We start from the raw sequence: 26187 nt of genomic DNA, 5'->3' as shown, positions 1-26187 counted from the left end.
TCACCATAGCCTCTCCTGTCTGCTCTCATCTCTTTCTCACATAACTCCAAATCCACTGAAGACATATGAACCCCAAGAGAGAAAAGTCTCCGACAACAAACAAGGTTTAAAGAAGAATACTGGGCCCCAATGAAAAGCAAGATCTACCTAAAATCAAGAACTCTACAGTGAGCTCGAAGAACCGTAACAAAAACACTTCAGATATTGCCTCAAACATTTCCACTATTTTTCTTCTGCTCTTTTCTGTCTCTATCTGCACGTGTGTATTGCGTATGCATGCTAGTGTCGGCCCATCGTATATCTGTAGGCATTAACTGAATTAGAGTTGAAGTTTAATAAATTTCAACCTTTTTCCTTTAAGCTTAAGAAAACCTGTTTATGCTGGTTTCTTTGCCTTATAATTGGAAAGCGGTGAACAAGGGGAAGCTAAAAACATGGTGTGTTTAAAATTAAACTGTTACAGTAAGACCAGGTGACGGCTGAGAGGGAACCCTATGGAACACTATGTTTCTAGAATCAAACTATACTAATAAAAAAACCAAGCAATTCTTTACTGCTTTCTGCCCAACAGTATCTTGACATGATTCAACCCTAGTATCAAGGCAGACATCATCATTTATCAAATGGTTTAAAATAAAGGGCTGAACTTTACCAGCTCGCCACCGATCTCGGAGGCCAGCTTCAAAAGTTGGCGGGGCGCACGCGTGGGAGGGGGCGGGCGAACCATCCCCGGTAACGGTATCTGGTGCCACCATCATTTTTAAAGGGCTTCCAGCCCTAACATTAAATACTGAACTTCAAAGGAATAGGCACATTAAAAATTATTTGAACAATGAAAGAAATGTTTCCATCCCCTCTCCCACCACCCTCCCCCCACAATATCAATTTACTTCATTCCTTGCCCTCTCACCCCCCCCCAAAATACTTACTTTGAGTACCTGACCTTTCCTCCCCAAACATTCAGTAACTTTTACCTTCAACCCCTTCTCACCATCCCCTGCACCAATCGGAATAGTTTTTCCCGCTCCCACCCCACACTGAAATAATTTCCATGCTCCCCCCTTCCCACCAGTGTCCCACATCAAATCTCCAAATGGCCGTGACGGCTGCCGCCACCAATATGGCAATGGAATGGACGGTGGGAGCGGGTAAGTATTTAATTCAATCATTTTCATATATTTATATATCGGCCCTGTCGCCGAGTGGTGGGGGGGGGGCCGTCACGGGGCCTTGCACCGCCAGCAATATGGGACAGGGTCTTCCCGGCGCCAAGGCCCGTGATGGGCCTCTCCCGGAACCATTTTCTGGGTGCCGCCCCCCCACCCCCAATGTCAGGGGGCCGGTAAAATTCAGCCCAAAGCGTTCAGCCAAAAGTCGAATACTTGGCGCTACAGTCACCAATATAATTATTCAACTTTTTAAAACTTTGGAAGAGCTGCCATAGGTGGATGGGCCAAATAGCCTCTTTCTATGCTGTACAATTCTATGACAAACACTTCTTAAGATGAACATCCAGGTCTTTCTGCTACTTCTCACAGCTGACACCCCACTGCTGAATTCAGTCAGCTTGCAGTAATAAGCTCCCACCTTTTTCCAAGCTAATCTCATTGATCTCGCTATATTAACCCGAACACACTCCCTCACCTACTGTTGGTGCTGACATTCAAGGGAGGCAGAGCCATCTGAGTCTCACTTTCTAATAAGCACAAATAACAAGGCTGTACATAGTGATATTACCACTCCAGATTGGTGATTGGGTAATTCTCCCGTCAATCCCTCCTGGAGACCGCATTACTGTCATTGACTGGGATTGATTTTGAACACACGATTTATGTTCAGTAACTATCCTTCACTCACTGTATTTTGTTGGAGAAATCACCCTGAGAAGTTGCTGCAGTTTTGGTCATGAGCTGTGTCTCACGAGAACACAACAAAATAGGAAATAGGAGCAGGAGTAGGCCATCTGAACCCTCAAGCCTGTCCCGTTGTTCAATAAGATCATGGCTGATTTGATTATGGCCTTAACTACACTTTCCTGCCTGCCCCCCATAACCCTCGACTCCCTTGTCAATCAAAAATCTAACTCAGCCTTGAATATATTCAATGATCCAGCCTTCACCGCTCGCTGGGGAAGAGAGTTCCAAACACTAACATCTCTCAAAAAAAATTCCTCCTCATCTCAGTCTTAAATGTGAGACCCCTTAATTACAAACTGTCTCCCCTAGTTCTAGATTCCCTCATGAGGAGAAACATCCTCTCAGCATCTAACCTGACAAACCCCCTCAGAATCTTACATGTTTCAATCAGATCACCCCAATGTTCTCAATTCCAATGAGTATAGACCCAACATTCACAAGCTTTCCTCATAAGACAAACCCCTTCATCCCAGGAATCAGCCTAGTGAACCATCTCTGAACTGCTTCCAATGCAGGTATATCCCTCCTTAAATAAGGTGACGTAAACTGTACACAGGACTCTAGGTGCGGTCTCGCCAGTGCCCTGAAGAGTTGCAGCAAGACTTACCTACTTGTATACTCCAGCCCTCTTGCAATAAAGGCCAACATTCCATTTGCCTTCCTAATTAATTGTTGTACCTGAATGCTGACTTTATGTGATTCATGTACAAGGACACCGAGGTCCCTCTGTACCACAGCATGCTGCAGTCTCTATATAAATAATATTCTGCTTTTCTATACTTCCTGTCAAAGTGGACAACCTCACATTTTCCAACGTTATACTCCATCTGCTAAATTTTTGCCCACTCACTTAACCTATCTATATCTCTTTGCAGACTCTTTGCATCCTCTTCACAACTTGCTTTCCCACATATCTGCGTGTCATCAGCAAATTTGCTTACAATACAGTCGGTCCCTTCATGCAAATCATTAAGATAGATTGTAAATAGTTGAGGCCCTGGCGCTGATCCCTGCGGCACTCCACTAGCTAGTTTGCTATCCTGAAAATGACCCATTTACCCTGATAGTCTGTTTCCTTTAGTTAGCCATTCCTCTACCCATGCGAATATATCACACCCAACACCATGAGCTCTTATCTTGTGCAATAGCCTTTTATGTGGCACCTTATCAAATGCTTTTTGGAAGTTCAAATACATCTACTGCTTCCCCTTTATCCACCCTGCTTGATAAGTCCTCAAGGAACTCTTATAAATTTGTCAAACATGATTTTCCTTTCACAAAACCATGTTGACTCTGCCGGATTGTCTTGTGATTTTCTAGATGTCCTGCTACTACCTCTTTAATAATGGATTCTAGCATTTTCCCAATGAAAGACATTAGGCTAATTGGCCTATAGATTCTGGCTTTCTGTCTCCCTCCTTTCTTGATCAGAGGTGTTACATTTGTGGTTTGACAATCCGCTGGACCTTTCCAGAATCTAGGAAAGTTTGGAAGATTATAACCAATGCATCCACTATCTCTGCAGCTACTTCCTTTAAACCCCTCGAATGCAGAGATAGTCCAGGGGACTTGTCAGCCTTTAGTCTGATTACTTTTTCTCTAGTGATAGTGATTGTTTCAAGTTCCTCCCTCCCTTTTGCCTCCTGATTTTCTGCTATACTTGGGATGCTTTTTCTACTGTGAAGACGGATAGAAAATACTTGTTCAAAGCCTCTGCTTTTTCCTTCTTTTCCATTATTAATTCCCCAGTCTCACCCTCTAAGGGACCAAAGCTCACTTTAGCTACTCTTTTCCTTTTCATATATTTGTAGAAGCTTTTACTGTCTGTATTTATATTTCTTGCTAGTTTTCTCTCATACTATTATTTCTCCCTTTTTTTTTTCCAGTCATCCTTTGCTGGTTTCTAAAATTTTCCCAATCTTCTGGCCAACCACGAATCTTCGCAGCATTTTACACCTTTTCTTTCAATTTGAGACCGCCCCTAACTTCCTTCGTTAGCCACAGATGGTGCATCCTTCTGGTAGAGTCTTTCTTCCTCAATGGAATATATTTTGTTGAGAGTTATGAAATATCTTCTTAAATGTCTGCCACTGCTTCTCTACCATCTTACCTTTTAACCTATTTCCCAGCCAACTTTACCTTCATACCCTTGTATTTGTCTTTATTTAAGACACTAGTTTCAGACCCACATTTCTCACCCTCAAACAGTATGTGAAAATCTATCATGTTATGATCACTCTTGCCTACAGGAACTTTTACTGTGAGGTCTTTAATTAATCCTTTCTTACTACAATTGGTTGGCATCCTTCCATCTATGGAAGATGATGGACATGCAGCAAACAATCCATTTAGGTGGAGTGTCTTCTCTTGGCGAACTTTTGCTGATGGCTGTAAAGACCAATCCTTGAGAGGCATGTTCTGCCACAAGTGCTGCATGTGACGCTGACATGTGAAGCTGAGTTGTTGTTTTTGATGTTGGCGCCTGTTGCCAAGCTGTAGATTTTACCCATCCAATTGAACAAAAAGTACAGATTTTTTTAAAAAGTCACTGTGAGGCCACTCAAAAACCTCTTTGTGCTAATGAGCCACACAAAGCAGTGAGAAGCTCAGTCTGTGCAAAGTTAACTAATCGTAATTGAAGTCATGATACTACAATGCCTGTGCTTTTCAATATTCATTCTCGGGATGTGAACTTCACCAGCAAGGCCGGCGTTTATTACCCATCTCTTGTTACCCTGGTGGCTGGCGAGAACGCTTAAGAGGGCAATTAAGAGTCAACCACATTGGTGTGTGGCTAAAGCCATATATGTTGGCTGGACTGGGTAGCGACAACAGGTTTCGATCCCTAAACGGCATTAGTAAACCAGCTGGATATTTCTGACAACCCGACAGCTTCTTGGTCACTTTTACTGATGCCAGATTTTTAGTTCCAAATATTTTAAACTGAAATCAAATTCTAAAACTGTCACGGTGGGATTTGAACTCGCATTCCCTGGATTATTGGTTCATGCCTCTGGATTAATAGTACCAGTAACATAACCACGACACCGCTAGGGAAAGAAGGGGAAGTAATAAAATCAGCCTAGGTTGTTGCTGCTGATTATTACCTAGTCACCTCTGCAATAAAGTTCATGTGGGTGGACGTTAGGCCAGGACATGAGGTGATGCCCTAATTCCCCCTCTGTGGCAAAATAATCTGCTAGCACACACGCTCTGCACAGGAAGAACTGTCACTTGAGACAGCTGAAAGCACCTTGTAAACGACAAACCTACCATGATTCACACATGACGGAGCAGAATGGAGAAAGCTGAGGGAGGGGGTGAAGAAAGAACACCAGAACTGCATCTTCATTTTGAAGAATCTCCTCATTTGCAAAGATGTATTCTTAGTGTCTGTAATCTGAGCTCGACTTACACGACCAAGCAGATATAATGAAAATAGCAACAATCAATTGCAGCATCCTTGCTCCCCCATTAGAACAAAGAACAGTACAGCACAGGAACAGGCCATTCGGCCCTACAAGCCTGCGCCGATCTTGATGCCTGCCTAAACTAAAACCTTCAGCACTTCCGGGGTCTGTATCCCTCTATTCCCATCCTATTCATGTATTTGTTAAGATGCCTCTTAAATGTTGCTATTGTATCTGCTTCCATCACCTCCCTCGGCAGCAAGTTCCAGGCACTCACCATCCTCTGTGTAAAGAACTTGCCTCGCACATCCCCTCTAAACTTTGCCCCTCTCACCTTAAACCTATGTCCCCTAGTAACTGACTCTTCCACCCTGGGAAAAAGCTTCTGACTATCCACTCTGTCCATGCCGCTAATAACTTTGTAAACCTCTATCATGTCACCCCTCCACCTCCGTCGTTCCAGTGAAAACAATCCGAGTTTTTCCAACCTCTCCTCAGAGCTAATGCCCTCCAGACCAGGCAACATCCTGGTAAACCTCTTCTGTACCCTCTACAAAGCCTCCACGTCCTTCTGGTAGTGTGGCGACCAGAATTGCACGCAATATTCTAAGTGTGCCCTAACTAAGGTTCTGTACAGCTGCAACATGACTTGCCTATTTTTATACTCTATGCCCTGACCGATGAAGGCAAGCATGCTGCATGGCTTCTTAACTACCTTCTCCACCTGCGTTGCCACTTTCAGTGACCTGTGGACCTGTACGCCCAGATCTCTCTGCCTGCCAATACTCCTAAGGGTTCTGCCATTTACTGTATACTTCCCACCTGCATTAGACCTTCCAAAATGCATTACCTCACATTTGTCCGGATTAAACTCCATCTGTCATTTCTCCGCCCAAGTCTCCAACCGATCTATATCCTGCTGTATCCTTTGACAATCCTCATCACTGTCCGCAACTCCACCAACCTTTGTGTCATCCGCAAACTTACTAATCAGACCAGCTACATTTTCCTCCAAATCATTTATATTTAAAATACAAACAGCAAAGGTCCCAGCACTGATCCCTGCGGAACACCACCAGTTACATCCCTCCATTCAGAAAAGCAGCCTTCCACTGCTACCCTCTGTCTTCTATGACCGAGCCAGTTCTGTATCCATCTTGCCAGCTCGCCTCTGATCCCATGTGACTTCACCTTTTGCACCGATCTGCCATAAGGGACCTTGTCAAAGGCTTTACTGAAGTCCATATCGATAACATCCACTGCCCTTCCTTCATCAATCATCTTTGTCACTTCCTCAAAAAACTCAATCAAATTACTGAGACACAACCTCCCCTTCACAAATCCATGCTGCCTCTCGCTAATAAATCCTGTCCCGAAGAATCCTCTCTAATAATTTCCCTACCACTGATGTAAGGCTCACCGGCCTATAATTTCCTGGATTATCCTCGCTACTCTTCTTAAACAAAGGAACAACATTGGCTATTCTCCAGTCCTCTGGGACCTCACCTGTTGCCAATGAGAATACAAAGATTTCTGTCAGGGCCCCAGCAATTCCTTCCCTTGCCTCCCTCAGTATTCTGGGGTAGATCCCATCAGGTCCTGGGGACCTATCTATCTTAATGCTTTGCAAGACACCCAACACCTCCTCCTTTTTGATAATGAGATGACCGAGACTATCTACACTCCCTTCCCTATGCTCATCATCCACCAAGTCCTTCTCCTTGGTGAATACTGATGCAAAGTACTCATTTAGTACCTCACCCATTTCCTCTGGCTCCACACATAGATTCCCTTCTCTGTTCTTGAGTGGGCCAACCCTTGCTCTTTATTCTTTCTTTTCTTTCTTTTCTTTTGGGCCTCCTTATCTCGAGAGACAATGGATACGCGCCTGGAGGTGGTCAGTGGTTTGTGAAGCAGCGCCTGGAGTGGCTATAAAGGCCAATTCTGGAGTGACAGGCTCTTCCACAGGTGCTGCAGAGAAATTTGTTTGTTGGGGCTGTTGCACAGTTGGCTCTCCCCTTGCGCCTCTGTCTTTTTTCCTGCCAACTACTAAGTCTCTTCGACTCGCCACAATTTAGCCCTATCTTTATGGCTGCCCGCCAGCTCTGGCGAATGCTGGCAACTGACTCCCACGACTTGTGATCAATGTCACACGATTTCATGTCGCGTTTGCAGACGTCTTTATAACGGAGACATGGACGGCCGGTGGGTCTGATACCAGTGGCGAGCTCGCTGTACAATGTGTCTTTGGGGATCCTGCCATCTTCCATGCGGCTCACATGGCCAAGCCACCTCAAGCGCCGCTGACTCAGTAGTGTGTCTAAGCTGGGGATGTTGGCCGCTTCAAGGACTTCTGTGTTGGAGATATAGTCCTGCCACCTGATGCCAAGTATTCTCCGAAGGCAGCGAAGATGGAATGAATTGAGACGTCGCTCTTGGCTGGCATACGTTGTCCAGGCCTCGCTGCCGTAGAGCAAGGTACTGAGGACACAGGCCTGATACACTCGGACTTTTGTGTTCCGTGTCAGTGCGCCATTTTCCCACACTCTCTTGGCCAGTCTGAACATAGCAGTGGAAGCCTTACCCATGCGCTTGTTGATTTCTGCATCTAGAGACAGGTTACTGGTGATAGTTGAGCCTAGGTAGGTGAACTCTTGAACCACTTCCAGAGCGTGGTCGCCAATATTGATGGATGGAGCATTTCTGACATCCTGCCCCATGATGTTCGTTTTCTTGAGGCTGATGGTTAGGCCAAATTCATTGCAAGCAGACGCAAACCTGTCGATGAGACTTTGCAGGCATTCTTCAGTGTGAGATGTTAAAGCAGCATCGTCAGCAAAGAGGAGTTCTCTGATGAGGACTTTCCGTACTTTGGACTTCGCTCTTAGACGGGCAAGGTTGAACAACCTGCCCCCTGATCTTGTGTGGAGGAAAATTCCTTCTTCAGAGGATTTGAACGCATGTGAAAGCAGCAGGGAGAAGAAAATCCCAAAAAGTGTGGGTGCGAGAACACAGCCCTGTTTCACACCACTCAGGATAGGAAAGGGCTCTGATGAGGAGCCACCATGTTGAATTGTGCCTTTCATATTGTCATGGAATGAGGTGATGATACTTAGTAGCTTTGGTGGACATCCGATCTTTTCTAGTAGTCTGAAGAGACCACGTCTGCTGACGAGGTCAAAGGCTTTGGTGAGATCAATGAAAGCAATGTAGAGGGGCATCTGTTGTTCACGGCATTTCTCCTGTATCTGACGAAGGGAGAACAGCATGTCAATAGTCGATCTCTCTGCACGAAAGCCACACTGTGCCTCAGGGTAGACGCGCTCGGCCAGCTTCTGGAGCCTGTTCAGAGCGACTCGAGCAAATTCTGCTCTTTATATACATATAAAAAGCCTTGGGATTTTCATTAATCCTGTTTGCCAATGACTTTACATGACCCCTTTTAGCCCTCCTGACTCCTTGCTTAAGTTCCTTCCTACTTTTTTTGATATTCCTCAAGGGATTCATCTGTTCCTAGCCTTCCAACCCTTACGAATGCTTCTTTTTTCTTTTGGACTAGGCTCACAATATCCCGCGTTATCCAAGGTTCCCGAAACTTGCCAAACTTGTCCTTCTTCCTCACAGGAACATGCTGGTCCTAGATTCTGATCAACTGATGTTTCAAAGACTCCCACATGTCAGATGTTGATTTACCCTCAAACAGCCGCCCCCAATCTAAATTGTGCAGTTCTTGCCTAATATTGTTATAATTAGCTTTCCCCCAATTTAGCACCTTCACCCGAGGACTACTCTTATCCTTATCCACAAGTGCCTTAAAACTTATGGAATTATGGTCACTGTTCCCGAAATGCTCCCCTACTGAAACTTCGACCACCTGGCCGGGCTCATTCCCCAATACCAGGTCCAGTACGGCCCCATCCCTAGATGGACTATCTACATATTGTTTCAAGAAGCCCTCCTGGATGCTCCTTACAAATTCTGCCCCATCCAAACCCCTGGCACTAAGTGAGTCCGAGTCAATATAGGGGAAATTAAAATCACCCACCACTACAACCCGGTTACCTTTACATCTTTCCAAAATCGGTCTACATATCTGCTCCTCTACCTCCCGCTGGCTGTTGGGAGGCCTGTAGTAAACCCCCAACATCGTGACTGCACCCTTCCTATTCCTGAGCTCCACCCATATTGCCTCGCTGCATGACCCCTCCGAGGTGTCCTCCCACAGTACAGCTGTGATATTCTCCTTAACCAGTAATGCAACTCCCCCACCCCTTTTACATCCCCCTCTATCCGCCTGAAGCTTTTAAATCCTGGAACATTTAGCTGCGAATCCTGTCCTTCCCTCAACCAAGTCTCTGTAATAGCAACATCATAGTTCCAAGTACTAATCCAAGCTCTAAGTTCATCTGCCTTACCTGTTATACTTCTTGCATTGAAACAAATGCACTTCAGACCACCAGTCCCGCTGTTCTCCGCAACATCTCCTTGCCTGCTCTTCCTCTTAGTCTTACTGGCCTTATTTACTAGTTCCCCTTCATTCATTTCACTTGCTGTCCTACTGCTCTGGTTCCCACCCCCCTGCCACACTAGTTTAAACCCTCCCAAGTGGCGCTAGCAAACCTCGCAGCCAGGATATTTGTGCCACTCCAGTTTAGATGCAACCCGTCCTTCTTGTACACGTCCCATCTGTCCCTGAAGAGATCCCAATGGTCCGGATATCTGAAACCCCCCCTTCTACACCAGCTGTTCAGCCACGTGTTTAGCTGCACTATCTTCCTATTTCTAGCCTCACTGGCACATGGTACAGGGAGTAATCCTGAGATTACAACCCTAGAGGTCCTGTTTTTTTAACTTTCTACCTAACTCCCTAAACTCCCCCTGCAGGACCTCATCACTCTTCCTGCCTATGTCATTGGTACCGATGTGTACCACAACCTCTGGCTGTTCACCCTTCCCCTTCAGAATGCCCCCTGTCCGTTCAGAGACATCCTTGACCCTGGCACCAGGGAGGCAACATATCATCCTGGAGTCTCCTTAACATCCACAGAAGCGCCTATCTATGCCCCTGACTATAGAGTCCCCTTTAATTATTGCTCTTCTGCGCTTTGTCCCTCCCTGCTGAACAACAGAGCCAGCCATGGTGCCACAGCTCTGGCTGCTGCAGTTTTCCCCTGATAGGCCATCCCCCCAACAGTATCCAAAACGGTATACTTGTTAGAGAGGGGGATAGCCACAGGGGATTCCTGCACTGACTGCCTGCCCCGTCGAGCGGTCACCCATCTATCTGCCTGCACCTTGGGTGTAACCACTTCTCTAAAACTCCTGTCTATGACACCTTCTGCCACCTGCATGCTCCTAAGTGCAACCAGTTGCCACTCCAACCGATCCATGCGGTCTGTGAGGAGGTGCAACTGGGTACACTTCCTGCAGATGTAGTCGCCCGGAACGCTGGAAGCATCACGGACTTCCCACATCTCACAGGTGAAGCACTTCATCTCTCCAACTGATATTTCTAGCACTAATTCGTTAATTAATATAAAATAAATACTTATTAAATCCTTCCTAAATTGTTCTAATTAACTATATGGTCCCTAGTGCTCGATTTCTGCTATAAATATTAAATGCTAACTAAATACAGTAATCTCCTCCCTCTGGTTTAGTTACTCTACTTATTAATTAATTAGGGTTTTAATCAATTTTTACCAATGTTTTATTTTCAAATTCAGTACAAATTCCCTACCAGCCAATCAGGTCACAGCTTTCCTGTGACATCAGTCAGTTTTTTTTAACCAGAGGTAAGTTTTTTTATACTTACCAGTCCAGAACTACGCCCTCCGAGTCTTCTCTGTGAATGCAGGCCGCGAATCCCCCAGGTAAGTTTTTTATACTTACCGTTCTGTAACTCCACCCTCCGAGTCTTCTCCAGACCCTATGATTTATTTTTAAGATGTATTTGAAAATTATTTGCATGCCCTTACACATGTAAGCAGAAAGGTACATTCTCTCAATCAATAGGATAGGCAGGAGTATTGAAAGAAAGATGGACTTGTTTTTTGTAACACCTTTGACAACCTCAGGATATCACAAACTGTGTTACAGCTAACCATGTGCTTTTGAAGTGTAGTCACTGTTATAGTACAGAAAGTACAACAGTCAATTTGTGCACAGCAGGTTCCCAAAAGCCGCAATGAGACAACGACCAGAAAATCTGCTTTTGTGATGCTGATTGAGGGATAAACATTGGTCAGGACATCTGGGATAACTTCCCTACTCTTCTTCATAATACTGCCAGGGAATCTTTTACATCCACCTGAGAAAACAAACAGGGCTTCAGATTAATGTCTCATCCGAAAGACAGCAACTCTGACAGTGTAGCATTCATCAGTACTGCATTGCAATGAGTCTAGATTTTTGAGATCAAGGACTGGATTTTACAGTGCGGGGGATGGGGGGTAAAGACGTCCACTGGCAGAAAAGTCAGTGGCAATCCCGCCTCTTCCAGGCCTGGGGACCCAGACTGGATTTTACAGTCCCTCGGCCCCTAATTGCTCTTGGGCAGGACTTCCACCTCATTGAGGCAGGAAGTCCCGCCTAATGGAGCTGCCAGCCAATCAGCAGGCCAGCAGCTCTTAGTCCCAGCAGTGCCACTGGGAGCAGTGGCCACTGTTGGGACTGCAACCCTGATTCAGGAGGAAGATGACTGAGAGTACCGGTAAGTTTTTGGGGCCTCACCGGGGGCAATTGGTCTGGTCCCAGCAAGGCAAGAGGTGTCAGTTGGGGGGCAACTGACAAATTGCTCCGTGACCTTTTGGTCAGCTATGTGGCCTGGTCCAATCTGCACCTTCTCCTTTGTTATCTCTTGCCCAACCCCCACCTCACTTGTTTATAATCTGTGACTTTTCTAATATTTGTCAGTTCCGAAGAAGGGTCACTGACCCGAAACGTTAACTCTGCTTCTCTTTCCACAGATGCTGCTAGACCTGCTGAGTGAATCCAGCATTTCTTGAAGAGATTTCCAAAGGTTAACAACCCTCAGAAGAAATTCCTCCACACCTCTATCTTAAAAGGGAGAACCCTTTTTCTGAAACTGTGTCTCCTAGTTCTAGATTTCCCCACAAGGGTAAACAAACTCTCAGCATCTACCCTGTCAAGCCCCCTCAGAATCTTACATGTTTCAATGAGATAGAATCATAGAAAGTTTAAGGCACAGAAAGAGGCCACTTGGCTCATCGTGTCTGTGCTGGCCGAAAAAGAATCCACCTATTCTAATCCCGTCTTCCAGCTTATGGTCCGTAGCCCTGCAGTTATGCCACTTGAGGTGCATATCCAGACTCCTTTTGAATGAGTTGAGGGTCACCGCCTCAACTACCCTTTCCAAACTATCACCACCCTCTGGGTGAAAAAGTCTTTCCTCATTGCCCCTCTAATCTTTCTACCAACCACTTTAAATCTATGCCCCCTTGTCACTGACCTCTCTGCTAAGGTAAGCAGACCCTTCACTGCCACTGTATCCAGGCCCCTCAAAATTTTGTACATTTCAATCAGATCTCTCCTCAGCCATCTCTGTTCCAAGGAGAACAACCCAAGCCTATCCAATCTTTCCTCATAGCTGCATTTTTCCAGTTCTGGCAACATCCTCATAAATCTCCTCTGTACCCTCTCTAGTGCAATTATATCCTTTCTGTAATGAGGTGACCAGAACTGCACGCAGTACTCAAGTCGTGAGCCAACCAATGAGTTATACAGTTCCAGCATAACCTCCATGCTCTTGTAATAAAAACAAGAAATGCTGGAACCACTCAGCAGGTCTGGCAGCATCTGTGAAAAGAGAAGCAGAGTCAACGTTTCGGGTCAGTGACCCTTCCACTTTCTATACTCCTCGTCTTTCTGTAGTATTGAGTTCTCGGTGTTGGACATAAGCTTTCCTTTTCTGCCTTATCTTACCCTGTAGGCTCCTTGACATCCATGGGGCTCTAGATATGGCAGTCTCACCCTTTTTCTTTGTGGGAACATGTTTACTCTGAATCCCTTGAATCTCCCCTTTGAATGCCTCCCACTGCTCTGACACTGATTTACCTTCAGGTAGCTGTTTCCAGTCCACTTTCGCTAAATTACTCCTCAGTTTAGTAAAATTGGCCTTGCCCCAATTGAGAACTCGTAACTCCTGTTCGATCACTGTCCTTTTCCATAATTATATCAAAATTGACTGAATTATGATCACTACTCCAAAATGCCCTCCCACTGTCACTCCTTCCAACTGCCCATCTTCATTTCTTAAAACTAAGTCTAAAACTACTCTCTCTCTTATTGGATTTGCTACTTACTGGCCAAAAAAGTTCTCCTGAATGCACCTCAAGAATTCTGCTTGCTCAATTCCTTTCACACTAAAACTATCCCAGTTAATATTGGGGTAGTTAAAATACAGGAGAAATGCCGTGAACAACAGATGCCCCTCTACATTGCTTTCATTGATCTCACCAAAGCCTTTGACCTCGTCAGCAGACGTGGTCTCTTCAGACTACTAGAAAAGATCGGATGTCCACCAAAGCTACTAAGTATCATCACCTCATTCCATGACAATATGAAAGGCACAATTCAACATGGTGGCTCCTCATCAGAGCCCTTTCCTATCCTGAGTGGTGTGAAACAGGGCTGTGTTCTCGCACCCACACTTTTTGGGATTTTCTTCTCCCTGCTGCTTTCACATGCGTTCAAATCCTCTGAAGAAGGAATTTTCCTCCACACAAGATCAGGGGGCAGGTTGTTCAACCTTGCCCGTCTAAGAGCGAAGTCCAAAGTACGGAAAGTCCTCATCAGAGAACTCCTCTTTGCTGACGATGCTGCTTTAACATCTCACACTGAAGAATGCCTGCAGAGTCTCATCGACAGGTTTGCGTCTGCCTGCAATGAATTTGGCCTAACCATCAGCCTCAAGAAAACGAACATCATGGGGCAGGATGTCAGAAATGCTCCATCCATCAATATTGGCGACCACGCTCTGGAAGTGGTTCAAGAGTTCACCTACCTAGGCTCAACTATCACCAGTAACCTGTCTCTAGATGCAGAAATCAACAAGCGCATGGGTAAGGCTTCCACTGCTATGTTCAGACTGGCCAAGAGAGTGTGGGAAAATGGCGCACTGACACGGAACACAAAAGTCCGAGTGTATCAGGCCTGTGTCCTCAGTACCTTGCTCTACGGCAGCGAGGCCTGGACAACGTATGCCAGCCAAGAGCGACGTCTCAATTCATTCCATCTTCGCTGCCTTCGGAGAATACTTGGCATCAGGTGGCAGGACTATATCTCCAACACAGAAGTCCTTGAAGCGGCCAACATCCCCAGCTTATACACACTACTGAGTCAGCGGCGCTTGAGATGGCTTGGCCATGTGAGCCGCATGGAAGATGGCAGGATCCCCAAAGACACATTGTACAGCGAGCTCGCCACTGGTATCAGACCCACCGGCCGTCCATGTCTCCGTTATAAAGACGTCTGCAAACGCGACATGAAATCGTGTGACATTGATCACAAGTCGTGGGAGTCAGTTGCCAGCATTCGCCAGAGCTGGCGGGCAGCCACAAAGACAGGGCTAAATTGTGGCGAGTCGAAGAGACTTAGTAGTTGGCAGGAAAAAAGACAGAGGCGCAAGGGGAGAGCCAACTGTGCAACAGCCCCAACAAACAAATTTCTCTGCAGCACCTGTGGAAGAGCCTGTCACTCTAGAATTGGCCTTTATAGCCACTCCAGGCGCTGCTTCACAAACCACTGACCACCTCCAGGCGCGTATCCATTGTCTCTCGAGATAAGGAGGCCCAAAAGAAAGAAAAAAAAAAAGAACTCCAAAATGCCCTCCCACTGTCACTCCTTCCAACTGCCCATCTTCATTTCTTAAAACTAAGTCTAAAACTACTCTCTCTCTTATTGGATTTGCTACTTACTGGCCAAAAAAGTTCTCCTGAATGCACCTCAAGAATTCTGCTTGCTCAATTCCTTTCACACTAAAACTATCCCAGTTAATATTGGGGTAGTTAAAATCCCCTACTATTACTGCCCTAATGTTCTTGAACTTCTCAGAGATTTGTCTACATTGTATTCTATCTCCCTCTGACTGTTTGGGGGTCTATAGTACATTCCCAGCAGTGTGATTTCCCCTTTTTGTTCCTCAACTCAATCCATATGGTCTCATTTGATGAACCTTCCAACATATCATCCCTCCTCACAGCTGTAATAGTTTCCTTGACCAAAATTACCACTCCTCCTCCTTTCTTATCCCTCTCCCAATCACGTCTGAAAACCCTGTAACCACGGACGTTGAGCTGCCATCCCTGTCCCTCCTTAAGCCAGGTTTCTGTAATAGTTATGATATCATACTGCCACGAGTCCATCTGTGCCCTCAGCTCATCTGCTTTATTTGCTGTACTCTTTGTGTTGAAATAGATTCCTTTGAGCACTGCCAAACTCTTCTTCTAATTTTCTAACCCTCGTTGCCATTGTCTTCCGGACTCATCCATTAACTTTCCTCCTTCCATTTTAAATTTCTGATTTTGTCCCAGCTGAGTCTACTCCATTCCCCATCCCCCTGTCAAACTAATTTAAACCCTCCCCAACAGCACAAGCAAAACGTCCCACAAGGACGGCTCTGTTCAGGTGCAACCCCTCCGGCCTGTACAGATCCCATCTTACCCAGAGCCAGTCCCAATGTCCCAAGAATCTAAAGCCCTCCCTCCTGCACCATCTTTCCAGCACGCATTCGTCTGTCTTATTCTTCTATTTCTATACTCACTTGCACATGGCACTGAGAATAATCTGGAGATTACTACTTTTCAGGTCCTACTTGCTAATTTCTTACCTTGTTCCCTAAATTCTGACTGCAATACCAAATCCCACTTTCTACCTATGTCGTTGGTTCCGACGTGGACCACCACTGCTGGCTGTTCACCCTCTCTCTTCAGGACGCTCTGCAGCCGCTCAGTGACATCCTTGACCCTGGCACCAGGGAGGCAACACATCATTCTAGATTCATGTCTGCAACCACAGAAACGCCTGTCTGTTCCCTTTATGATTAAATCACCTATCACTATGGGTCTTCCAGTTTTCCCTGCAGCTGAGCCACCCATGGTGCCATGGACTTGCCTCTGGCTGTACTCCCCAGGTGAAGCATCACTTCTCAGTATTCCCCTCCAAGTCACACACCATCCTGACTTGGAACTATATCGCCGTTCCTTCACTACTGCTGGGATAAAATCCTGGAAGTCCCTTCCTAACAACACTGTGGGTGTACCTACCCCACATGGACTACAGCGGTTCAAGAAGGCAGCTCACCACCAGCTTCTCAAGGGCAATTAAGGATGGGCAATAAATGCTGGCCGGGCCAGCAACACCAACATCCCATGAATGAATTTTAAAAAAAGGAAGTGTCATCAATTGCAGCAGCTTGAGCTCCAGGTTTGGAACTTGAGCGGCAGCTGGCGACACTGGGGTGTATTCATGAGGATGAAAGCTACGTGGATAGCACATTTATAGATGTGGTCACCCCACTGCTTAAGAGTATGCAGGGAAAGAGGGAATGGGTGACCACCAGACAGTCAAAAAGAATCAGGCACGTAGTGCAGGAAACCTCTGAGTGCATCTCGCTGTCCAACAGGTATGGTGTGTGACTTGGACGGGAACTTGCAGGTGGTAGTGTTCGCCATGAATTTGCTGCCTGGTTCTTAAAGTTGGTAAAGGCCGCAGGTTTGGAAGGTGTCGTCTAAGGAATCTTGCTGCAGTGCATCTTGTACACACTGCTGCCACTGTGCGTCGGTGGTGGAGGGAGTGAATGTTTGTGGATGGGGTACCAATCAAGCGGACTGCTTTGTCTTGGATGGTGTCGAGCTTCTTGAGTGTTGTTGGAGCTGCACCCATCCAGGCAAGAAAAGAGTATTCCATCACACTCCTGACTTGTGCCTTGCAGATGGTGGACAGGCTTTGGGGAGTCAGGAGGTGAGTTACTTGCTGCAGGATTCCTGGCCTCTGACCTGCTCTTGTAGCCACGGTATTTAGACGGCTACTCCAGTTCAGTTTCTGGTCAATGGTAGGCCCTAGGATGTTGATAGTGGGGGATTCAGCAATGGTAATGCCATTGAATATAAAGGGGAGATGGAGAGGGTTAGATTCTCTCTTGTTGGAGATAGTCATTGCCTGGTACTTGTGTGGCGCGAATGTTACTTTCCACTTATCATCCCAAGTCTGGATATTGGCCAGGTCTTGCTGCATTTCCACACTGCTTCAGTACCTGTGGGGTCACGAATGGTGCTGAACATTATGTAATCAACAGCAAACATCCCCGCTTCTGACCTTATGATTGAAGATAGGTTATTGATGAAGCAGAAGATGGTTGGGCCTAGGGCACTACCCTGAGGAACTCCTGCAGTAATGTCCTGGAGCTGAGATGATTGACCTCTAACAACCACAACCATCTTCCTTTGCGTTGGGTATGACTCCAACCAGAGGAGAGTTTTCCCCCTGATTCCCATTGACTCCAGTTTTGCTATGGCTCCTTGAGCCATACTTGGTCAAATGGTGCCTTGATGTCAAGGGCAGTCACTGTCACCTCACCTCTCAAGTTCAGCTCTCTTGTCCATGTTTGAACCAAGGCTGCGATGAGGTCAGGAGCTGAGTGGGCCTGGCGAAACCCAAACTGAGCATCACTAAGCAGGTTATTGCGTGGCAAGTGTTGCTTGATGGCACTGTTGATGACACCTTCCATCACTTTACTGATGATTGAGAGTAGGCTAAGGCTGATGGGGCAGTAATTAGCCAGGTTGGACATACCTGGGCAATTTTCCACATTGCCGGGTAGATGCCAGCATCACAACTGTACTGGAACAGCTTGGCTAGGGGCGTGGCAAGTTCTGGAGCACAGGTCTTCAATATTATTGCCGGAATACTGTCAGGACCCATAGCCTTTGCAGTATCCAGTGTCTTCAGTCATTTCTTGACATCACGCAGGGTGAATCGAATTGGCTGAAGTCTGGCATCTACGATGATGGGGACTTCAGGAGGAGGCCAAGAAGGATCATCAACTCGGCACTTCTGGCTGAAAATTGTTGCAAATGTTTCACCCTTATCTTTTGCACTGATGTTTTGGGCTCCCCCATCATTGAGGATGGGGATATTTGTGGAGCCACCTCCTCCAGTTAGTTGTTTAATTGTCCACCACCATTCACGGCTAGATGTGGCAAGACTACAGAGCTTAGATCTGATCTGTTAGTTATGGGATCGCTTAGCTCTGTCTCTTGCATGCTGCTTATGCAGTTTGGCACGCAAGTAGTCCTGAGTTGTAGCTTCACCAGGTTGACAGCTCATTTTTAGGTATGCCTGGTGCTGCTCCTGGCATGCCTCCTGCATTCTTCATTGAACCAGGGTTGGTCTCCTGGCTTGATGGTAATGGTAGATTGGGGGATATGCCAGGCCATGAGGTTCCCGGTTGTGGTGGAGTACAATTCTGCTGCTGCTGATGGTCCTCAGCGTCTCATGGATGTTCAGTTTTTTATTGCTAGATCTGTTCGAAATCTATCCCATTTAGCACGGTGATAGTGCCACACAACACGATGAATGGTATCCTCAATGTGAAGGCAGGACTTCGTCTCCACCAGGACTGTGCAGTGGTCACTCCTACCATTACTGTCATGGACAAGTGCAGCTGTGGCAGGCAGATTGGTGAGGATGAGGTCAAGTATGTTTTTCCCTCCTGTTGGTTCCCTCAACACCTGCCACAGACTCAGTCTAGCAGCTATGTCCTTTCGGACTTGCCCAGCTCAGTCAGTAGTGGTGCTACTGAGCCACTCTTGGTGATGGACATTGAAGTCCCCAACCAGAGTACTTTCCACCCTCAGTGCTTCCTCCAAGTGGTGTCATCAGCTGAGGGAGGGCGGTAGGTGGTAATCAGCAGGAGGTTACCTTGCCCATGCTTGACCTGATGCCATGAGATTTCATGTGGTGCAGAGTTGATGTTGAGGCCTCCCAAGTCAACTCCCTCCCCACTGTATACCTGTCCTGGGTCTGTCCTGCCGTTGGGACTGGACATACCCGGGGATGGTGATGGCAGTGTCTGGGACATTGTCTGTCAGGTATGATTCCATGAGTATGACTATGTCAGGCTGTTGCTTGACTAGTCTGTGGGACAGCTCTCCCAACTTTGGCACAAGCCCCCAGTTGTTAGCAAGGAGGACTTTACAGGGTCGACAGGGCTGGGTTTGCCATTGTCGTTTCCGGTGCCGAGGTCGATGCTGGGTGGTCCATCCGGTTTCATTCCTTTTTATTGACTTCGTGGCAGGTAGATACAACTGAGTGGCTTGCTAGGCAATTTCAGAGGGCAGGCAAGAGGTAAGGTGCATGCTGTGGGTCTGGAGTCACATGTAGGCCACACGAGGTAAAGACAGCAGATTTCCTTCCCTAAAGGACATTAGGTGAAACAGATGGGTTTTTACAACACTCGACAATGGTTTCATGGCCATCATTAGACTAGCATTTAATTCCAGATTTAATTAATTGAATTCAAATTCCACCTTCTGCTTTGGTGGGATTCAAACCCATGTCTGCAGAGCAATACCCTGGGTCTCTGGTCCAGTGACAATACCATTACACAACCACCTCCCCACTTCCTGAGCGCCCACATCACCTCTCATTATTCCGAACTCCAATGAGTATAGGTGCAACCTGCTCAACCTGAATTTCTGGTTGAACATGCTCTGAATTGATTTCACGTACATTCAATGGTGCCAGATCAAATAGGAGTGGATGACTCAGGTGGACTATAGAACATAGAACATAAAACATTACAGCGCAGTACAGGCCCTTCAGCCCTCGATGTTGCGCCGACCTGTGAAACCATCTGACCTACACTATTCCATTTTCATCCATATGTCTATCCAATGACCACTTAAATGCTCTTAAAGTTGGCGAGTCTACTACTGTTGCAGGCAGGGCGTTCCACACCCCTACTACTCTCTGCGTAAAGAAACTACCTCTAACATCTGTCCTATATCTATCACCCCTCAACTTAAAGCTATGTCCCCTCGTGTTTGCCATCACCATCCGAGGAAAAAGGTTCTCACTATCCACCCTGTCCAGCCCTCTGATTATCTTATATGTCTCTATTAAGTCACCTCTCCTCCTCCTTCTCTCTAACGAAAACAACCTCAAGTCCCTCAGCCTTTCCTCGTAAGACCTTCCCTCCATACCAGGCAACATCCTAGTAAATCTCCTCTGCACCTTTTCCAAAGCTTCCACATCCTTCCTATAATGCGGTGACCAGAACTGCACGCAATACTCCAGGTGCGGCCGCACCAGAGTTCTGTACAGCTGCAGCATGACCTCGTGGCTCCTAAATTCGATCCCCCTACTAATAAAAGCTAACACACCATATGCCTTCTTAACAGCTCTATTAACCTGGGTGGCAACTTTCAGGGATTTATGTACCTGGACACCAAGATCTCTCTGCTCATCTACACTACCAAGAATCTTCCCATTAGCCCAGTATTCTGCAATCCTGTTACTCCTTCCGAAGTGAATCACCTCACACTTTTCCGCATTAAACTCCATTTGCCATCTCTCAGCCCAGCTCTGCAGCCTATCTATGTCCCTCAGTAACCTACAACATCCTTCGGCACTATCCACAACTCCACCGACCTTCGTGTCATCCGCAAATTTACTAACCCACCCTTCTACACCCTCATCCAGGTCATTTATAAAAATGACAAACAGCAGTGGCCCCAAAACAGATCCTTGCGGTACACCACTAGAAACTATACTCCAGGATGAACATTTGCCATCAACCACCACCCTCTGTCTTCTTTCAGCTAGCCAATTTCTGATCCAAAGCACTAATTCACCTTCAATCCCATACTTCCGTATTTTCTGCAATAGCCTACCGTGGGGAACTTTATCAAACGCCTTACTGAAATCCATATACACCACATCCACGGCTTTACCCTCATCCACCTGTTTGGTCACCTTGTCAAAAAACTCAATAAGGTTTGTGAGGCACGACCTACCCTTCACAAAACTGTGCTGACTATCTCTAATGAACTTATTCTTTTCAAGATGATTATAAATCCTATCACTGATAACCTTTTCCAACATTTTACCCACAACCGAAGTAAGGCTCACAGGTCTATAATTACCAGGGCTGTCTCTACTCCCCTTCTTAAACAAGGGGACAACATTTGCTATCCTCCAGTCTTCCGGCACTATTCCTGTCGACAATGACGACATAAAAATCAAGGACAAAGGCTCTGCAATCTCCTCCCTGGCTTCCCAGAGAATCCTAGGATAAATCCCATCTGGCCCAGGGGACTTATCTATTTTCACACTTTCCAAAATTGCTAACACCTCCTCCTTGTGAACCTCAATCCCATCTAGCCTAGTAGTCTGTATCTCAGTATTCTCCTCGACAACATTTTCTTTCTCCACTGTAAATACTGACGAAAAATATTCATTTAACGCTTCCCCTATCTCCTCCGATTCGACACACAACTTCCCACTACTATCCTTGATTGGCCCTAACCTATCTCTAGTCATTCTTTTATTCCTGATATACCTATAGAAAGCCTTAGGGTTTTCTTTGATCCTATCCGCCAATGACTTCTCGTGTCCTCTCCTTGCTCTTCTCATCTCTCCCTTTAGATCCTTCCTGGCTAGCTTGTAACTCTCAAGCGCCCTAACTGAGCCTTCACGTCTCATCCTAACGTAAGCCTTCTTCTTCCTCTTGACAAGCGCTTCAACTTCTTTAGTAAACCACGGCTCCCTCGCTCGACAACTTCCTCCCTGCCTGACAGGTACAGACTTATCAAGGACACGCAGTAGCTGCTCCTTGAATAAGCTCCACATTTCGATTGTGCCCATCCCCTGCAGTTTCCTTCCCCATCCTACGCATCCTAAATCTTGCCTAATCGCATCATAATTTCCTTTCCCCCAGCTATAATTCTTGCCCTGCTGTATATGCCTGTCCCTGCCCATCGCTAAGGTAAACCTAACCGAATTGTGATCACTATCACCAAAGTGCTCACCAACTTCTAAATCTAACACCTGGCCGGGTTCATTACCCAGTACCAAATCCAATGTGGCATCGCCCCTGGTTGGCCTGTCTACATACTGTGTCAGAAAACCCTCCTGCACACACTGGACAAAAACAGACCCATCTAAAGTACTCGAACTATAGTATTTCCAGTCAATATTTGGAAAGTTAAAGTCCCCCATAACCACTACCCTGTTACTCTCGCTCCTGTCAAGAATCATCTTTGCTATCCTTTCCTCTACATCTCGGGAACTATTTGGAGGTCTATAGAAAACTCCCAACAGGGTGACCTCTCCTCTCCTGTTTCTAACCTCGGCCCAGACTACCTCAGTAGACGAGTCCTCAAACGTCCTTTCTGCCGCTGTAATACTTTCCTTGATTAACAATGCCACACCCCCCCCTCTTTTACCCTCTTCTCTGTTCTTAGTGAAACATCTAAATCCCGGAACCCGCAACATCCATTCCTGTCCCTGCTCTACCCATGTCTCCGAAATGGCCACAACATCGAGATCCCAGGTACCAACCCATGCTGCAAGCTCACCCACCTTATTCCGGATGCTCCTGGCGTTGAAGTAGACACATTTTAAACCAAGCTCTTGCTTGCCAGTGCCCTCTTGTGTCCTTATAACCTTATCTCTGCCCTCACTACTCTCAACATCCTGTACACTGGAACTACAATTTAGGTTCCCATCCCCCTGCTGAATTAGTTTAAACCCCCCCGAAGAGCACTAGCAAATCTCCCCCCCAGGATATTGGTACCCCTCTGGTTCAGGTGAAGACCATCCTTTATTTATTTATCTATTTATTGCACTATTCACGATTTACAACTGAAATAAGCAGAATTACATAAACAGCCAGAGAGCAGTGGAGGATGGGTCATTGAATACATTCAAGGCTGAGATAGACAGGATTTTGAACTATAGGGGAGATGTTTTAGAAGTGTTCAAAATTTTGAGATTTTCATAAAGTAGATAGGGCAAAACTGGCAGAAAGGTTGGTAACCAGAGGTTACAAATTTATGATAATTGGCAAAAGAACCAAGGGCAAAATGTGGAAAACTACATTTATTTTTTACACCGTGTAATTGTTATAATCTGGAATTCACTACCTGAAATGATGTTGAAAGAAGATTTAATAGCAGCTAAAAAGTAAAAATAGAAGGACGATCGGGAAAGAGAAGGGGAATGGAACTGGATTGGATAGCTCAAAGAGCTGGCACAGGCATGATTGGCTGAATGGCCTCCTTCTATGCTAAATGGTTTTATGAGATAGAATTTGTAGTCACAGGGAACCTAACAGCATCTGTCCTTTGTTAGACTTTCTCTGTACCCTTCTGCTCAAAACACTTTCTCCCACAAAGTTGCTGAAAGTGCGAGTTGATATGTTGCAGCGAGGGAAACAGGCATCTGGAACCTGAGTGAACAGGGCAACCAACAGAGTACATACTTAACTTCTGAGATTTAATGATTGTGAAGTTAACTCAAAAAAGACTATGAAGGAAGGTGAATTAGAGAGGGTAAATTCAATGTCAAATCAGGAAGAAAGAGGGATCAAGAGAGTGAAAGATTGGATTGAGAGAAAAGAAACAAAAAAAGGAAAAATATGTTGACGTATTTTAAATCTCCCTGAAAAATTCAAAACTGCAAAGAATGGAGTTTCACATTTGTAACGGATAATTTTTTGGTGTCAGTGAGGTTGATTGGTAATCATGAACATTTTAAGTCCTTAACGGGGTACTTATGCTCGTCATGACATGACTTCACTTGATGGGTACGTTTTGTGGCAATTAACAGACAAATACAGCTAGTGCCGAAAAAACAGGCAGGCTTAGGGTGAGATGCCGTTTGTGAAGCTAACAGGGCAGCAGCACAACACGGGCAGCAACTTCTTGATACTCATTCAACCATGCCTGCAAACACTGTACCATTTACCTATGAATAATGGCGAGTGCCATTCACCTTGCCATTGTTGTGGCAGCAAATTCTGGCCCAATGATTCTACTAGGACAATTTTCTTTAACTGTCCCCATCCTCTTAAACTCACTTCTCTGCAATGTTTCACTCCTACTCCTCGTATGCACTCTTCACTCACCCAAGTCTGCTCCCGGAGCTGTGAATGGTTACACACTTGAACTGGTCAGTTAAAACTTGAGAGCGGAATGCATTTCTAGTGGGATTTAGTACAGTTCTTCCTTAACTGTTTAGAATGATTTTTATATGAAAGTATTGTCCCAGTGCATTTAAAAAAAGGAACACAAGCATGCACCTTGTCATCCTAAGTCTCTGAAAAACAGTTTGGTTTATTTAACTGTTAGCTTATGCTGTTCATCAGCACTTCAAAAGTTGAATAACACTTTGCTCCCAGCGTCACTATGCGATGACCAGCTACCCAAACAGCACTCCAGGATGGCTACCTTCTGATTGAACGCTCACACTGTTATGAAGATCACTTAGCAATCATTGAATTGTAAAGCACAGGAGACCATTCCGCCCATTGTGCCTGTGCCAGCTCTTTGCAAGAGCTATCCAACTAGTCCCACCACCTCCCCCCAACTTCCCTGCAGCCATGCCTAAATGAACAGCAGGCTGAATTCTTAGAAAGGATTGCAGTGACTACAAGCTCCAGACATCGAGACCAACCTTGGCACCTGTCCCACACTTAAGGCTGCCATCTTTTACCCTGTTGGAAACCAGCCAGGGATTGGTACATTTGTTTTTTTTTTAAAAAGGGGAAAACATTACACATGCGCCTGGATCTGAGGTAGCAATCAAAAACTTTTAGAACGGAGACTGCTTTGCAACCCTCACAAAATGACTGGGCGGTCACCACACTGGTTGCAAAACAGGTGGGTCACCTTAGATCTCTGACTCCACTTAGTAATCACCATACTTACTTTTTTATGTGGTTAAATATATGAGCACATTCTATTAAAAAATAATGAGCGTGTGTGTCGCTGATTACAGTCAATAATCGCACTTCAGGATTTAACTGACAATCAGTCCATGGGTATGAACATTTGCCAGGAAAGCATTCAGATATAGGGTTTTCTTTTATATAAGGTTGAGAATTTGCTCTGGTTGTGCCTGTAACCTGACACTTCGTGCTAAGTTTCCAACACATACACACATAAGAGTTCTTAAAGTGCAGCAGAACCTCGCACACTAAAAGTAAGCAGTCATTCCCCTACCCGGTTCCGCACGCTACATCCAGGATCTGCTGACACTTGTGCTGGCGCAGCAGCTGTACCACGGCGTTCCTGTACTCCTCTGTCCTGCTCCTGGTGTCGCCGATGTACAGCTGCCAGACCTTGGCCGCTTTGCCGTCCGCGTACTGGTCGGGCAAGCCGACAGCCGCCACCCCGAGCGACCGGGTCCGGTACACATTGTCCACCATCCCTGAAGAAGGTGAGAGGCTGATCAACGAGCTGCGAAGCGATGTCACCCTCCCCGGAGCCGGTGGCTTCAGTTCAATCAGCAGCTACCCGCAAAACTCTCAGCAGCAGCAAAAAACTTTCACAGAACGCGAGCAAAACTCTCTTAGCCAATCAGCGATGTCGCTTCTGGACCCGCCCCCTCCTTCCCCCCTGTGTCCCCGCCTCTTTCTGCGTCATAATGGACAGCTCATTCAGGGACAAGGGAAAATCCCGCCTCCTCTCTGCGTGAACAAAAACAAGTGCAGGTTCGTTGGGCTGAATGGCCTATTCCCGCTCTTATGTTTCCGATGTTCCTATAAAAGGAAACAACATAAATAATAAGAGCTAATGTAAAAGAAAATTTGATAGCACAATTGCCAGGATAATTAG

General features: G+C 46.0%; 1 protein-coding gene and 1 long non-coding RNA gene across 2 annotated transcripts in view; both read right to left on the bottom strand.

Annotated features, from left to right (window-relative positions):
* The window catches only part of LOC137364995 (uncharacterized), a 19266-nt gene extending 8028 nt beyond the window's left edge, over positions 1 to 11238 (bottom strand). The window contains exon 1 of the long non-coding RNA XR_010973260.1: positions 11142 to 11238. This is a non-coding gene — a long non-coding RNA (uncharacterized lncRNA). The remainder of the gene's footprint in view (positions 1 to 11141) is intronic.
* Positions 1 to 25901, bottom strand: part of gnmt (glycine N-methyltransferase) — a 93610-nt gene extending 67709 nt beyond the window's left edge. Inside the window, exon 1 of the mRNA XM_068027860.1 lies at positions 25573 to 25901. Coding sequence (XP_067883961.1) covers positions 25573 to 25778 — 206 coding nt within the window. The 5' untranslated portion in view covers positions 25779 to 25901. The remainder of the gene's footprint in view (positions 1 to 25572) is intronic.
* Positions 25902 to 26187: the final 286 nt, after the last annotated feature.

The sequence above is a fragment of the Heterodontus francisci genome, chromosome 3, assembly GCF_036365525.1.
Source record: "Heterodontus francisci isolate sHetFra1 chromosome 3, sHetFra1.hap1, whole genome shotgun sequence".
In the NCBI taxonomy this organism is placed as follows: domain Eukaryota; kingdom Metazoa; phylum Chordata; class Chondrichthyes; order Heterodontiformes; family Heterodontidae; genus Heterodontus; species Heterodontus francisci.
Note: the sequence above shows the minus strand (reverse complement) of the source record. Positions and strands in the feature narration are given on the sequence as shown.